This window comes from Homalodisca vitripennis, chromosome 1 (assembly GCF_021130785.1).
Source record: "Homalodisca vitripennis isolate AUS2020 chromosome 1, UT_GWSS_2.1, whole genome shotgun sequence".
Classification (NCBI taxonomy): Eukaryota; Metazoa; Arthropoda; class Insecta; order Hemiptera; family Cicadellidae; genus Homalodisca; species Homalodisca vitripennis.
In genome coordinates this window covers 116,994,203-117,009,884 of record NC_060207.1, presented here as the reverse complement: position 1 = coordinate 117,009,884, position 15,682 = coordinate 116,994,203, and the positions used below count along the sequence as shown (strand labels likewise).

The following is a 15,682-nucleotide window of genomic DNA, read 5'->3' as shown; positions in this document are numbered from 1 at the left end:
ATCCGAGCCAGCCGTCCTGGTGGTTGCCGGAGTCATCCTCTGTCAAGCTCTAGGTAGGGGAGAGGAAGGCGATTTATCAGAGACAAGGCGAGATCGGCAAGGACGCAGCAAGATCCGAAGAGCATGCCCGAACCTTCCAGCAGTGGCAACACAGCTGGGAGCACGAAACCCGAGGACGATGGACTGCGCAACTCATCGAGCAGGTTCAACCATGGGTCGATAGGCGGCATGGCGAGGTGGAATACTACCTCACACAGTTCCTGAGTTTGCTATTTCAAGTCGTACCTGAACCGGATGGGCAAGACCGGTTCACCGGAGTGCATCTACTGCCCGGGCGTTCCCGACGACGTGGAACTCACCTTCCGCTGTCCGCGTTGGGAAAGGCCCCGCCTGGAGGCCACAAGAAAACTCGGTGTTTTTTTCGGTGGAAATGGTCTGCGTAAAGATGATGGAGGATGAGGGGAACTGGGATTGTTTGTCACAGTTTGTCCGGGGCATCCTCCTGGAAAAGAAACCCGATCTGGACCGCGAAGTGGCCCAGATCTCTTGACCGAGCGGCTGGATAAGGAGCAAGCCCCACGGGCTTAAGCCAAATTTAGGCCTAGCCTGAAGTAATGTGATAAACAATCCCAGGTTAGAATCCTAAAGAGTAGAGGAGGTTTTTTAGTAGGTAAACCCGTTTTTAGGGGAGTCCCACACTACAGGCTGGCCACCTACGTGCGTAATTGCATTTTTCCTGCCTCTCCCTAAAAAAAAAACCTAGTAGTAATTTGCAAACATAGTACATGATATAAACTTTTGCAAATTGTCATGTTATTTCTGAATTAGTTCAATACATCTCAAATACCATCAATTCATAGATTTTAACATCAACATAAAACACGATAAAATTGTGTTTTACTAAGTCTATTAACATGAATGTAGAGTGACAAGAATTGATGCTACCGCTGCATGGCTTGAGCCTGTTCCTTCACTTCTTCAATCATAGAGCAACTGCGGGCAATCGACTCCTGTTGGTAGGCAAGGTGTGATGCAATCAGCTGCAGTTTCTTGATGTTCTGCAATCAGTAGTAAACTGATAAAAACCTACTCTTACTTCAGATCTCACAGCAATGCTTTTACTAGCAAAGTTGATACTTGTTTAATATACAAGAAAAATTTCTCTTAAAGGATAGAATTTTTTTAACATATTGGAATAAAACATATGGAATCAAATATGTAAACATGACTTATTCTTAGGATGTTTGTACAGTGTGAAAAGCAAGCAGTCTTACAACAATTACTCCATTACGAGAAAGAATGACCAATCATCGGTTTGATGTTCAACAAAATTATGAGACTATTGTCTGCACATGTGATTTACACAATCAAAATAAACAGGAAAATTGCTTCAACCTAAAAAGAATTTACAATTTAGAGCCAAATCCTAACCAAAGTACTAATTTAATTAATTTAAGAAATGTTAAAATCACACATTAATTAATTTTAAAATCAAGGTAACCAGATGTGTTGAACCTGATTTTGTTTTCCTTCTTTTATATAAACTTTTAGTTTTATGTAAACATTTACAAATATTATACAATCAAGCCGATTAGAAACTTGCTTTTTATGGCATTCATTTGTTAAAATTCCTTTTTAGTTATGTTATTAATTATTGGTTTGAGTTATCTTTTTTTTAATTAGTATGTTTCTGATTAAGGGTTCTGGGAAACCGAAAATTCAAAACATTAACACTGATTTTTCAGTTTTTTTTTTTATAATTTTGACCTACTTAAAAGAGTATTGAAGCTGATTGGTATTACAGAATATAAATAAATAAATAAATATATATATATATATATATATATATATATATATATATATATATATATATATATATTTAGTATATATATAATAACCTTCTTTATTTGCCATAAAAATATACTATATCATTGACAAATACAAAAATCAAAAGTTCATGATTAAAAATCCATATTTTTGGAGTTGAAGAATTAATTTAAATTGTAAAAAGGATTCTCTAACAATCAGGAATAGAACTTACTTTTAAAATATCAAAGGGATAAGAGCAAATCTTTTTCTTCAAGAAGAAACTCTCAAGGACACTACAATATGATTTGTTAGGGTTTTACTTAAACGAAAGAGTCCAATTTCAGTATGTTTCGATTACGAGTGTTGTGTTCATGAATTTTGTGTTTAAAATTTAGGAAATTTGGATTGTTATGTATGTAAATTATCAAGTCTGTCAAGTACAAATTTATAACAGTTTGGAAAAGAAAATATTTGAAGTGAGGTTTACAATGCTCTCTATGGTCAAACTTTTTAAGAGCCCTAATTACCTTCTTTTGTAAAACTAACATTTCTGAAATTCTGGTACAGTTACCATATAAAATTAACCCATATAAAAAAACTGATAGGAAAAATGCAAAATATCCATCTCTTATCTAATTTTCTAATTTATAATTTCATTGTACAATATTGTTTAGCCTCTTTTTTTTAGACAATCAATATGTGTTACCCACAAAAACTTTTTATCAAGATTGATACCCAAAAATCTAATTCTGACTGAAAAGCCCTCATCCAATGAACCAAAATCATGCTTAAGAGTAAGTTAAATATGTTTTTGTACTTAAAAACCATTTGCATAAAAGCAATAATTTTATGAATTTTCTTATATATAATTTGCTAACTGTTCCAGATCATGCACACTTTGACTGACATTAAAGTGTAGTATCATCAGTATATAATATGGTTTTAGAGACAATAGATCAGGCAAATCATATATATTGATTAAAAAAAGTGGGGAGTTTAGGATGAAGCGGAGCCAAGTAAAATACCCCACTCCACAACAGCTTCTTTCGACCATTTACCATTACTATAAACCAATTACTTGTGGTTATTGAGATACAATTTAAAGAAATTTAGATTAGGCCCAGAAAATCCATATTTTAATTTTGAAATAAGAATTTTACTATCAACACAATCACAGGTCCTGTTCAGGTCACAGAAGTAGACTGAACATAGCTTTTGTCCTCAAAAGTCGGAGTGAATTAGTCTAATCAGTTGACCTTATGTATTTAAAGTTGATTTATCCTTTCTTAACCCAAATTTTGAAGGATATAAAAGGTTATTAATTTCCCAGAAAGAGAGAATTTGCTTACAAACTAATGGTTCAATTAATTTACCTAGTACAGGAATTACAGAAATTGGGAGCTTTGAGATTGCTGTTTAGGGCCCCTTTTAAAAATTGGACGTACTCGTGAGATTGATCTCAGGGAACATACCATTATGAAGCAGATGATTAATCATTAATGATGTCACAGGTTCAGCCATATTACTAATAATACTTTTCAGTGAACTGTTAGACATACTGTATATGTCCAGACTATCAGAACCACTCATTCTCTTGACAGCATTTAGAACATTATTTGTAGTTACCATTGACCACTTCAATTGTACTAAACCATCATTAGAGCTTAAATCTATAGAATCATCAAAAGTAAAAGTAAAATTGGGATTAATAACCTTATTTTTTATTTCTTTTGATGATTCAAGAAAAAAAATGTATTAAACACATCAGGCTCAATGTTACAAATATCTGATGCTATTTACATGTTGTAAGAGACTTCTTGAGTCAACAGATGTATCCTTTTGAAACATATTAACAAGTACACCTCATGGTATGAACAAGGAAATGGTTAAGTAATTACAGAAGAAACACAAATTTTGATTTAAAAAATAGTATCAAGGTAATTTTTCCTCTAGTTACATTTTTATTTAAAGGGAAAAAGTTAAACTATCTTAAAACAGAAAGAAAATATTTTGCTGTTTTGGTATTTTTTGTAATATCAAACTTGACATTGAAATCGTCCCCTATTATAATATTGTAGATGTCCAAACAATAATAACAATTAAAAATATTCTAGTGCAAATAAACATAAGTCAAGAAATGTGTTGTTCAGCCACTACCCACCATTTGTTATTTTTATTAAAAATTAATCTTTATAAATAGTAAAGCTACAATTACCAAACTTTGCACATAAGTAGTAATACATAATCAAAAAATAGTGGTTGTGATTTTGTTTAATATTAACAAAATGTGCACCTGTTGAAAGCTTTTAACGCCAAATAACATAACAACCAGTATAGTTATAAAAATATACAAGATACCACATATTTAGTAATTTTTATAACAATTCAAACTATACCTTTTTCAGCGAAATCTGTCACCTCCTAAGTGAGCATGACTACATTAAATATATACTTGCACAACCCGGGATCAACAAATTGCTGACACCTCTCAACTGTGATATGTTTGTTGCTCACGGCTAGTGAAAGCGGAGAGCAAAGTTGTCCTTGCCTTTAAGGTGGTCATGCTCTATTATGCGTTCATGGTTTTCGTTGAAAAAAGTATCATTAGAATTGTTATAAAAATTGCAAAATAGTTAGCGCTTGACATTTTTTTTTATAGCTTGTGCAAAACAGCTGATACCTTTTTTGCTCCTTGCTTGTGCAAATATAACTGTAAAGTGATCGTGCTCTCTTATGTGTTGACGGATTTCGTTGTAACAAGTACCACTGAGTTGTTATAAAAATTACAAAATATTATCTTTTATATATTTTTTTAACTACCTATACTAGATTGTCTTTGTTAGTTGACCTTAAAAATGTTCAACAGACGCCATTTTGTTAATATAAAAGCAAATAATACCAATATTTAAAAAAATGTTTTCTTAATTACTTCTACCTACGTGAAAATTTTGGTATCTGTAGTTTTACTAGTTCTAGAGTTATTAATTTTTTTAATAGAAATTACAAAATGGTGGCTAGCAGCTAAACAACACATTTTTGACCTATGTTTATAGGACTTTTTTGTCTGGAACGATGAATATTATCAGTCATAGTAGTTTGTGACATGTTTTAGTGAATACTCTACGTATATATATATATTCTCTAATAAACTTCTTAATATGCTAATTTCCCATAGCAAAATAACAACATAAGTGTTTTTCAGCAAAATATACTCCAAAACCTTACTGTTTCTGCTACACTTTGTACAAGGACAACCACATTATCTATATGAGAAATTGGTGCACAATCAGGTCTTCCAGGAGAGTATTCACGCCTAACATAGATTCACTTTTGTGAAGAGGTGCTTCAGATTCAATTATTACAGCTCAAAAAGCAGGACCTGGGTACTGCTTTAGGATAATAAATTATAAATCTGTTCATGTTCAGTTTCTTGAAAACCAGTGTTTATAGACAAGTTGTTCACAATAAACAGTCATTTTTCTGTATCTGTACTATTATTTATACAGTGATGCGCAAATGGAAATTCTCCCCATGACCTCCTTTAAATTTATAACTGGAACGTGTCACGGGACAGTTAACTCCCACTTAAATTTAGGGAGTTGTGCTGGGGTGTAAGCTGATCATAACTTACACACCTAAACAAAATTTAGTGACATTTACGGTCCATGCAAGTATGGGAATTTGTTTCTTTAAATATAAAAACAGAAATTTGGAATATACCTGAAGGATTTGAACTAAACCTCTTCTGTAATCCCAGTAAGAGTTAAAAATCTTTTCTAGGGATGAACAGAACAAAAATTATTATAAGTTTTTTTAATTCAAATTAAGAAATTACTACCTTGGTTTTAGTGGGTTAAACACTTCAGTATTGCTTCAAAAGAGACTGGGCCATAGACCCACTGTTGATGACGTACACAAATTTCAATCAAGAACAGAAGATGTAGTAAAAAATCCCTGACATCTCCATAGGACAGGAAAGTTTTTAGGCTTAACCACATGTGTTGACTTTTACTAGACCACTCATATGATACACTAAGTAAAGATTTAACCTTAGATTTTTTGATTCAGAGAGTACCTATCATGTATTGGTATAATCCCCTATGAAGTATGGTCTATTTTGTGGGAAACAGATGGATGAGAATGGAGAGAACGAATAAATTATTTCTGAAGAATATTCTTCCTTTACAAAAAAGATATAAGAAGAATTGCCAGTCTCACCCAATGGAACGCTGTAGAGAGGTCCATAAAAATTTAAACTTCTAAATTACAGTTTTGTATGTTAATGGAGTGGCCACGCAAATTGGTAAACTTGTAAGTGCGTAAAAATGAGAACATACATTCAATCCTACAATACCAAAAGAGCAAGTGATTACCATATTCCACTATAACACAATACTCAATGCAGCAAAAATACTATCTTATGATGGACGAAAGATCTACAATTTACTACTAGAGCACCTGAAGAACCTCTGAAAACAACTGCACAACTAGCTCATGGTAAGACCAGTTTGTGAGTTTCACCTTCTAACATGAAAATGACATTCTAAAGCAAGAATTCTACTCTTATTTATTATAATTTGTTTCAACTTATTCATAATTAGATAGTAACAAAACTTAGATTAAAAGCTCAGTGCTTACATTTTCGGTATTATCAATAGCATGTTCTTGAAGGGCCAGCGTCGTCCGAACACTCTGCATTATTATCTGTAAAAGTAAAAAAAATTCTACAGATCTTCTGGGAGTATTGTACCAGCCATGGCTTAACCTGTTGATACTAGTCAAAGCCTAGACTTGTTAAATTACACCATTTTAGCTAGGCCAGAGTGTGTATTTAATTTAGGATTTAAATATTACTGACTATTAGCTTTGTAAATATTTACTTTAGGCTCCAGCTTCATTATTTGTTTTATGAAATGGAAAATGTTTAGAAAGTGAATCAAAGAAAAACAAAAGAAAACATTTAAGGTCTCTGTAGTCTTAAAGTCAATTACACGGAAAGCTCTACAAATTAAATAAACAGCCTCGAAAAAGGGTACTTGTAGTTGGGTAGGCTGACATTAACGTTATTTATGGTAATAGAGGCTTATATATGCCTAGTGAAGAAAGCCATATTTTTGTAATCAATCATCCACCTAGAGAACAGGCCCTTACTCTTTCATTTCTTATGGTACGAAATATGTATTGACTTGATTAAAACACCACTTAAAATTTTAGAAGATATCTTTCTAAAATTTTAAGTGGTGCAATAGAAGATATATACGGCAGTAAGCAGACGTTTCGGAAATCGGTTATTATTAGGGTATTTTTAATGTTTCGGTTTAAAACCGAATATCAATCGATGGCAGAATAATTGAGGTATCTAATAATGCTAATAGCTAATAATGATTGAGGTATAATATTACTCAATAAATCAAACTTTATTTTCTCTTTGTATCGTTAGAAGAAACGTCTTGTGCAAGCAACGGTTTTGACTGTGAATAGCTAACCGGACCAACTGTATTATTAGTTACATCTGCTGTTGTTATGTTTCTGTGTCTGTGTAATTTATTTATTTTTAGTTTACATTTTATTTTTGTTATTAGTAACATGGCTGATGAAGTTACACTTAATTTTACGAACAAATCTAACGATTTGAAAAAACTATTAGCACAATTGGAACCGGCATCCTTATGAGGCTTGCTCAAGGTTACATTTTCTGTGAATAAAAAAACTATAGCATCAATAATAAGCGAGTATTAACTTATTATTCTTTTAGTTTTCCTGAAAACAATGCATAATAAGACAAATATAGGCTGAATTTCAGTGTTATAAAGCAAAATTGTACAAAATGCTGAAAATACAATGTAATTAGATTTTGCGCTAATGTAAGTTCAAAAATTGCTAAAAAAATGTTTTTTAAGTAAAGTTACTAAAACTATATATTTTCGGGTAAGTAAGGATAAAATCGTGCTACTTTTGTATATTTTGGATTTTTTATAAATCTTTCATACATATATGATAAGATCGTGCAAAAGTTATAAAGCATATTAAAAATTTAAAATCTAGCACATTCAAACACAGAAATATTTTTTGAAAATAAGAAAATATTAATGAATATAATTTATTATTGTTATTTGGAATATTCTAAAAACAATGATATATAATAAGTTGTATATCTGAAGAATTTTGAGAAGTATATAACAGTTTAATGTAATTCTTACAAACGGCAAATTTAAAGGATTAAGTTAATGCCTCTAACCCCAGCACGTGTTGCACTCTGGGGGTTAGTCCATTTTCCACTATCCATTTTTTTAAATCTTGCAGATGTGTTCCTATGGCCAATAGTAAGTAATAGTAAATATAGGATATACATTTTATCCCCATACTCCTCCTCCTTGAAGGGGGGTACCATGACTCCTCTTTTATAAAAGTTGTCCAATTTCTTATTTTTGGGAAAACAAACCAAACATTTTGCAACCCCTCAACTTACTTTGGGAGGCTTAAAAAACCATATGGAAAGACGTCGTAAAGGGTGTGGTCGAACAAGTACTTGTACTAAATATTTTCTCAAGATTGATTTTTTTATATGTTGTGTTTGTTCTGACTTTTCTTGCAGTGAAACACTATTTGATTTTCAACTTTAATTCTAGTTTTCATCTCATCAATCCAAATTGGACAATTCAGACTTAAAGGAGCAAGTTCATTAAAACATTGTGTAATATTTAAAAATACTTTTTGAGACATTAACTGCATGTTCATCACCCTTGTTTTTGCCAGTGTCACTAATCTACTCAATACAAAATTAAATAAAAACAGCTGGAAATGAGGTCACTAGTGTAATTGGTAGGTAAATAAAATAAAATGGGAATGATTGTTTTGAATATCGGTACTTTGGGATTATACCGACCACACCCAGACATGAATCGTTATTTCACATTTCGTTTCTACTGATTACTAGATTAGCGTAGTAGAACAATATTTCGTCAATATAAAACAGGAATTGTCTTATCGCAAACACCTCCCCATCCTCAGACAGAGGTCAAAGTCGAGCGTCTAGTAGATAACGTGATTGCAGAGTCTCGCCGCCCGTTCAGCTGGTGCATCGCTTTGTTGTACTTCCGTGTTTTACCTCTACATTTCTCCAAACACAAAAATTCAACAAAAACAAACATTTACCAAACTAAACTTTTTATTAAAAAAACACTCAAAACTTGTTTTTATTCTTTGTCACATTCCGCCACCCAAAATGCGAGTGCCTCCGGCCATCAGCGCGGGCTTCGGCAGCACCTTCGGTGCTGCCCCGCGCTGATGTCGACGAAAGAAAAACATCCCTCGAGATAGTACCTATCAGTAAAATATCAAATTCTAGAGGGGCTAATCAGAAATATAAATTGAATTGTAATGGAAAGGCAATGATGTACCGTGCAAATCACGTGATGCCGCGCGGCCTGCCGTAATCAGGATTCTCGAGAAAGATAAGATAACAGCGACAACAATACCGATCACAATACCTGGAAATGCTTGTTAGTTTGTAATTTTGTAATTGAAGAGTTGTTTTTTTCGTTCTATCATGTTTGTTTCTATAAATTTCTATTTTTGTGTTCTTCATACTGGTGTGGTCGGTATAATCCCAAAGTACCTGAATATCTATACGTAAATTGTAATTGATAGTATCGATAATCATAATTCGATTGTGTTGGTGGCCTCTTATTATACTACACCCCACTTTTGACAAAAGGGGCGTGTTGAGGATATAATGGATATATGTTGGTTGCAATTGGATAATAGGAACACCCCTGTAAAAGTAAAAATAGTTGGATAATGGGAAATGGTATACAGGCTTTGGGAGGTCATCAATGCTGCCCTACGCTGATGGCAAAGAACAAGACACATCCCTTAAATTAATTAACAGTAAAATATAAAATTTCTAGAGTCAGATTAATATGGTTTAAAGTCTCCTGATAGAAGGATTATTTGTGATAGCCTATAACATAAATTTCAAATCCTTATGATATTAATATTTGTGTAGCCTACTATGAAGTGTACAAAAACACACATAACAGTGTTTGTAAAAATAAAAGTAGGCTACTAGACTATAGAAAATTGTTAATTTTGGATTTAGATCCATGGTCTTAAATAAGTAAATATTATTCAAAGAGTGTCATAATCAAACAAAATATAATTACCTCACTGGACTTAGACCCCCGTTGAATTTGTCTGGCAACAGAGGCAATATTATTAACATTTACTTGAACTCGATCAGCCAACCTAGATTTAGATTCCCCAAATAATGATCTTGCACTTGTGCTTGAAGCAGAAGCCATAATTTTAAAAGTAAGATAATATTAATAAATAAAGATGTTTAAGTCTAATTCACTATGTATTTTACTACAGATATAACCAAACCATGTTGTGGACTGTGGTGTAAACAAACAACATTCAATCATTCAATTCAATTTTTTGACAGAAAGTGCGATTGGTTAATTGGCATAACACAAGGCTGACCAAATAGAAGTTGGACTCAGGAGGCCACCATACTATTCCTGTAGAATGGAAAGTATATATGTCAAAAGTCGATTCAGAGATTTGGCTCTCAACGTCTTGGTACATACTTAAGTTTCTTATTTAAGAGAGGTGCAAAGTTGGTTTTACACAAAGACACAACATGTTTGGCATCAAACTCAAATTTTTCAATCAACATTTAGATTTAACACGAACTGATATGCTGACTAAAATATATTTGGTTAATTTGTTTGATAATTCTCGCGCTCATTTCCTAACAATAAAAATATCGTGTTGAAAGGTAAAGGAATTTTTATTTTAAACTTGTTAAATTAACGGTTGGCTTAACCAGTGCCGTTTTTAGTTATGTTGCGCTATGCGTAAACAAGCAAATGTACCCTCACTAATACTGGGTACACCGCTTCTACTGGTTTCCGTAAAAGTCAATACTGACGATGATCATATTTTGATTGTTCAATCTCCTTGGCATTATGATTAAAAGAATGTTTCCAATCATTAAAATCTTTGGAGAAATGTACGTTTGTTTTCAGGTTGACCCATATGGCAAGACATTTAGAAGACCATTCATGCATTCATGGACTGTAGATTTTGAATGCATGACTTGCCTAATGGCTGACTCCAATTTTGCATGCTCAAACGCCAAATGTAGATGACAGTCATCTGCGTACATATGTTCAGCACAAATTTGTGCACAGTCTGGAAAATCAGATGTGTATACGTTGAATAAAATTGGGCCAAGGCAACTAACTTTGAGGGACACCGCGCAGTTTAGGGAGCCACTGGGAAGCAGGGGTGCCCAGAAGGGGGGGGCATGGCGCAAATTGCGCCATCAAAATTTTGGGGGGGGGCATGATTTTTTTTTATGTTAACATTTTAAACCATGACGATAACCAGAGAAATGAGAATTATACTCAACAGTTAAGTTAAAAGTACTGATTAATCATTTAACCATATCATCAAGATTCAAGATCGAAATTGCCATAGCTAAATATTATTCCGCCGTTTAAACTAACTCCAGGATCTCCGTGTAAATCCTTAAGAGAAATATTTTATTTGTTTAGGGCGATTAGGTTGGCAGTGGCTCAACTGGCAACACTGTCTTGTCTGCCGTCTGCTGTCTGTCACAGTCACATCACAGCCGTTAGTGATGTACTGATGTGAATGTGAGTCGTGAGTTTTGAGTTTGAGTACCTATTGCAACAGAACAAAACTGTCTCGTTTGAAGAAGCTCGGATACGGACGTTAATGAAGGTTGAATGTGCGTGTATTTGTTATGCGTATGGTATGTCTTATGTTATGTTGTAGATTTGTGATTTGTTCATAACTAAAACTAAAGATGCCTAAGAGAGCAAAAACGTTGTACAAATTTAAATGCCTAGAAGTGATCTGCAACACGATCCATCGCAAAGACAAATGGTTGGATCACTGTAAGAAGAAACATAGTTACAAGTTTAAGAACAATTTAAAAATCAATTATAAAGTGGTTGAAATAAAAGTCGACAACGGCTCATGGCAAAAATACGTTCCAGACCCAAGCCCAAGCCAATCTACATCCCTGGATGACATCCCTCATACTTTGACGAGTAGGCCTACCCAAGACCAAGATGAAGATGTTTTTGAGCCAACATCAGAAAGTTTCCAAGATAAATCTACCAGCGAGATCGAGACTGATGCAATTACTCTACCACTACTAGAAGTCACAGACTCTGAACTAGAAACACAAAGGTAGGCCTAACTTTGTAATAACTAACTAATGTAAACCTAAGAGGCAAAAACGGTTTTTACTTAGTCAAAACTTTAATATGTCTAGGCCTAGGCGCAGGGCGCAGGCTGTTATATTGTTTTATAAAGGCAAACACGATTAACACGAATACTAAGCCTTTATGTATCCAACCTACCTAAAAACATAATATCTTGTAAAATGTATGGTATAGCCTAACTTACCCAAGCTTGTATTCTGAGGAGTCAAACCAAAGTCTGATTTGGTTCTGCCGTATTCACTGTTATAGGTATTTTGGTACTGTTCAGCACTCTGTGGAGTTAGGTTAGGTTATAACATAGGCCTAATAGTTATGTACCCAAATAGTTTGACCCAAATACTGAATACAAATATAACCGTGTACAACATTCTTGACGTTCTTCACTGTCTGAATATTGTTGTAGTTCGCCAAAGTCCCGTTAGAGTTCAGAAGCTTCTTGGTTGTTTATCTATCGACGGGTAGAGCATAGAATTGGCGTGCATAGAAGGGTTAATTTTCTTCAGGCATATGTTGGAAGTTATAGGCAATAGGCCTACCATTTTTTGAGAATTTTAAAACCTATTAGCTTAGGGCTTAATAACTTCTCACAGACTAAACAAATTTTGTATATATTTGTAGATCAAACCAAGAACTGGAAGAACAGGAACCTGACAATTTTGGAACAAGTGATGTAGATGAACCAGACTCGGATATTTCATCTAATGAAGATCACAGTGATCCAGCTTCATATGCTAACCTCAAGCTTCCTCCTGAAGACATAAATGTGGCTCTAAATCAAGACTTATCATCAATAGAATTTCCTTCAACGGGTGGAAGAAAATTTAATCCTCTGTGGAAAAATTGTATATTGCCCAATAACAGTGTGAAACCTAGGAAGTGGCTAGTGTACAGTAAAAAAAGGACGCTGTATTTTGTTTGCCTTGCACACTATTTGCACTTCCAACTGAACGGTCTGTATGGGGAACAACCGGCTACAGAGGGTGGACAGAGCATAGAGGAGAAAGAGATTTTTTACTCCACGAGACTTCCAAAAATCATATATCTGCAGAGGTTGCCAGAATTCAATGGATCTCACAAAAGAGAATAGATTCGAGCCTTGCTCAACAATGTAACAGAGCAGTTGACCAAAACCGAGAAGTCCTGTCAGTTGTCATTGATTGTTGTAGTTACTTGAGTGAGGAAATGATTGCCTTTCGCAAAAACGATGTTTTAGAAGGAAAGCTGTTAGGGTTATTTAGACTTATAGGAAAATATAGCCCAGATGCGAGAGTTTACCTTGAAAAAATTGATAGAGCAAGGGCTGAGAATGTAAGACTGGGATCTAATTTCTTGAGTTACAGGAATATTTTTGATCTTATCAATACAATGAGTGACGTGGTAGTTAATAAAATTGTAACAAGTGTGAATTTAACCAACATTTATTCGATTATACTAGACTCTACCCAGGATGTGAGTAAAAAAGAATGTACCACTATCATAGTTCGCTACATTGAGCACATGGATGATACACAACAAACTACAATATCAAACGTAAAACCAAAAGAGCGCTTGGTCAAGGTTTTTACAAGTGGGGATACATCCGGGGAAATGTTGTTTAGAGAGCTAAAGAAATGCTTAACAGCCCTAAACCTTGATCCCAAAGTTATAGTGGGCCAGAGTATGGACGGTGCAGGGAACATGAGAGGGCAGTTCAAAGGTCTCAAATCACTAGTCACAAAAGAAAACCCTAAAGCTTTTTATGTATGGTGCTGCTCTCACAGGTTCGCCCTTGTTGTAGAGCAGTCCCTTGATATATGCTGTCAAATGAGGAATTTGTTTTTATTCTTGGAAGATTTGTATGTTTTCATGTCAGGCCACAGGAGACACCACCTTTTGCTCGAAAATCTAGAAAAGGGGGAAAAAAGAAGCAAGAGACGCTTAAAAAGAGTACAGACTACTCGTTGGTCGAGTAAAACTGACGCCCTTCAAACCATTGTGAGTTGTTTTGAAACAATAAGAGATACATTGCAAGATTTGTCGACTGACAAGAATTCTGGCAACAACACCAAAGCCAAAGCAATAGGCCTCATAAAGCAAATGACAGATTTTGAAAATATAAGCACAATATACATAGCATCTTCTTTGTTCAAAATATTGTCTCCCATAACAATTTGTTTTCAGTCACCTACCATTGATTACAGTATAGTCCCAAAAGTTATTAAAGAAACACAGGAAAAACTGGCGTTCATGCGCCAAGATTCGGCGTGGGAAAAGATTGAAAGTGGCATTACTTCCTTTCCTGAAGAACACAACATTTCTTTACCCACCAGACAACGAATCAGAAAAAGGAAAAGATTCATGGACGAGTTGGCAATTGAGGAATGCATAGAAGACCCTATTAAGAAAGTAAAGGTTGATATTTATTTCAACGTTCTAGACTCTCTCTACAACCAGCTAAATGACAGATTTCAAGAAAGTTCTCTGGCTATGGTGTCGCAGATGGGATATTTTTCTCATGATGGAATTTTGAAGATGGTAGATGATAAGAAAAAAGGCCTAAAATGTAATCCATCTTCAATTGAGAATCTTTGTGAATACTACAATCTAGACAAGGAATTAATTGTAGATGAACTAGACATCTTCATTGATGTTTACAAAGCTACTCACTTGGACATAGATATTTCTGATGTCATGTCTGAGAAGAAGAAATCAGAGAGAACCAGTACTGCTAACCCCGAGGATAGTTTAAGTTCTGACCATGATGAAGATGAAGAACAGGAGGACGTTACAGTGACTGACAAGTTCAAGAAAAAGAAAAATGTTGACGACTGGGTGAAAAGAGGATTTATTAGACCATACAGGTGCCTATTGAATCTATCAGGATTCCCTCATCTCAGTATACTTTATAGGATACTGTTGTCTCTGCCAGTCACAAGTTGTTCTGCTGAGAGAACTATGAGTCGGTTGAAGATAGTTAAGAATCGTCTAAGAAGCACCATGGGGGATAGTTGGCTTTCAAGCTTGCTCATTCTTTCTTGCGAGAAAGAAATTCTAAAACAGATCTCAAATGAAGAAATCATCAACAGGTTTGCACTTTCAAGTGTGCAAAGAAAAAAACTTCTTTTGTCAAAAATTTAAGAAAAGTATCAAATGAAGCCAATTTCAACCTTTCAAATTTACACCCTATTTACCACACAGTAATCAAGTAACTATTGTAATGTTTTATTACTTTTTTCTTTTTTGTAAAAGTTGTTATTGTTATTGGTATTAGTAGATATAATTTACAAAATGTACTTGTTCAGATGATATCTTTATTCCAAAAATCAAACCATTTAAGGGGACTTGAACGCTCCATATAAACCCATGTTAAATTAGGTACTTTTGTGTCCCATTATCTTAGAAAGTAATAAAGATACCAACCTGATATTTTTATCACTTACTATGTGGTCCTATACAAAGCTACTGATCTATTTTTATGAACTTATAACTCTGTTTGGCCTAGTTATGATTTTTTTTATCTAGCGAGTTCAAAATAACCCTAAAATATAGACTATTTTCCAGTAAAATGAGGCCTAATAAGTCAATACTTGTTATAATTGTTTCTTTGTAGATCAGTAGCATCATAGATAAGT

At 34.1% G+C, this 15,682-nt stretch overlaps 3 protein-coding genes across 4 annotated transcripts; 2 read left to right on the top strand and 1 right to left on the bottom strand.

Annotated features, from left to right (window-relative positions):
• Window positions 1–733: 733 nt before the first annotated feature.
• On the bottom strand, window positions 734–10,282 carry LOC124370109. Of its 2 annotated transcripts, XM_046828402.1 has the most exons (3): window positions 9,975–10,268; window positions 6,448–6,513; window positions 734–1,058 (listed from the first exon to the last, which is right to left on the bottom strand). In XM_046828402.1, the coding sequence occupies exons 1-3, from the start codon at window positions 10,110–10,112 to the stop codon at window positions 942–944; spliced, it is 321 nt and encodes a 106-aa protein (XP_046684358.1). In that variant the 5' UTR covers window positions 10,113–10,268; the 3' UTR covers window positions 734–941. The 2 variants fall into 2 exon arrangements, with proteins under 2 accessions (XP_046684358.1, XP_046684364.1); XM_046828408.1 differs by lacking the exon at window positions 6,448–6,513 and having other exon boundaries at window positions 9,975–10,282.
• Window positions 10,283–10,666: 384 nt separating this feature from the next.
• LOC124352718 lies at window positions 10,667–13,158 on the top strand. The gene is made up of 3 exons (XM_046802351.1): window positions 10,667–10,670; window positions 11,793–12,036; window positions 12,690–13,158. Exons 1-3 carry the CDS (start codon window positions 10,667–10,669, stop codon window positions 13,156–13,158), a joined length of 717 nt encoding a protein of 238 aa, XP_046658307.1.
• A 1,139-nt stretch (window positions 13,159–14,297) lies between these two features.
• Window positions 14,298–15,188, top strand: LOC124352706. Its single transcript, XM_046802326.1, has one exon. It carries the CDS (start codon window positions 14,298–14,300, stop codon window positions 15,186–15,188), a length of 891 nt encoding a protein of 296 aa, XP_046658282.1.
• Window positions 15,189–15,682: the final 494 nt, after the last annotated feature.

What these genes read in the sequence shown, in the direction of transcription:
- LOC124352706 (XM_046802326.1), top strand. Translation starts at nt 14,298, where the DNA reads ATGCGCCAAGATTCGGCGTGGGAAAAGATTGAAAGTGGCATTACTTCC.
- LOC124352718 (XM_046802351.1), top strand. An exon ending in TCTGAACTAGAAACACAAAG is followed by an intron (nt 12,037 to 12,689) that starts GTAGGCCTAACT and finishes ATATATTTGTAG; the next exon opens with ATCAAACCAAGAACTGGAAG.
- LOC124370109 (XM_046828402.1), bottom strand. Translation starts at nt 10,112, where the DNA reads ATGGCTTCTGCTTCAAGCACAAGTGCAAGATCATTATTTGGGGAATCT. An exon ending in GGGGGTCTAAGTCCAGTGAG is followed by an intron (nt 6,514 to 9,974) that starts GTAATTATATTT and finishes TTACTTTTACAG; the next exon opens with ATAATAATGCAGAGTGTTCG. An exon ending in CTATTGATAATACCGAAAAT is followed by an intron (nt 1,059 to 6,447) that starts GTAAGCACTGAG and finishes TACTGATTGCAG; the next exon opens with AACATCAAGAAACTGCAGCT.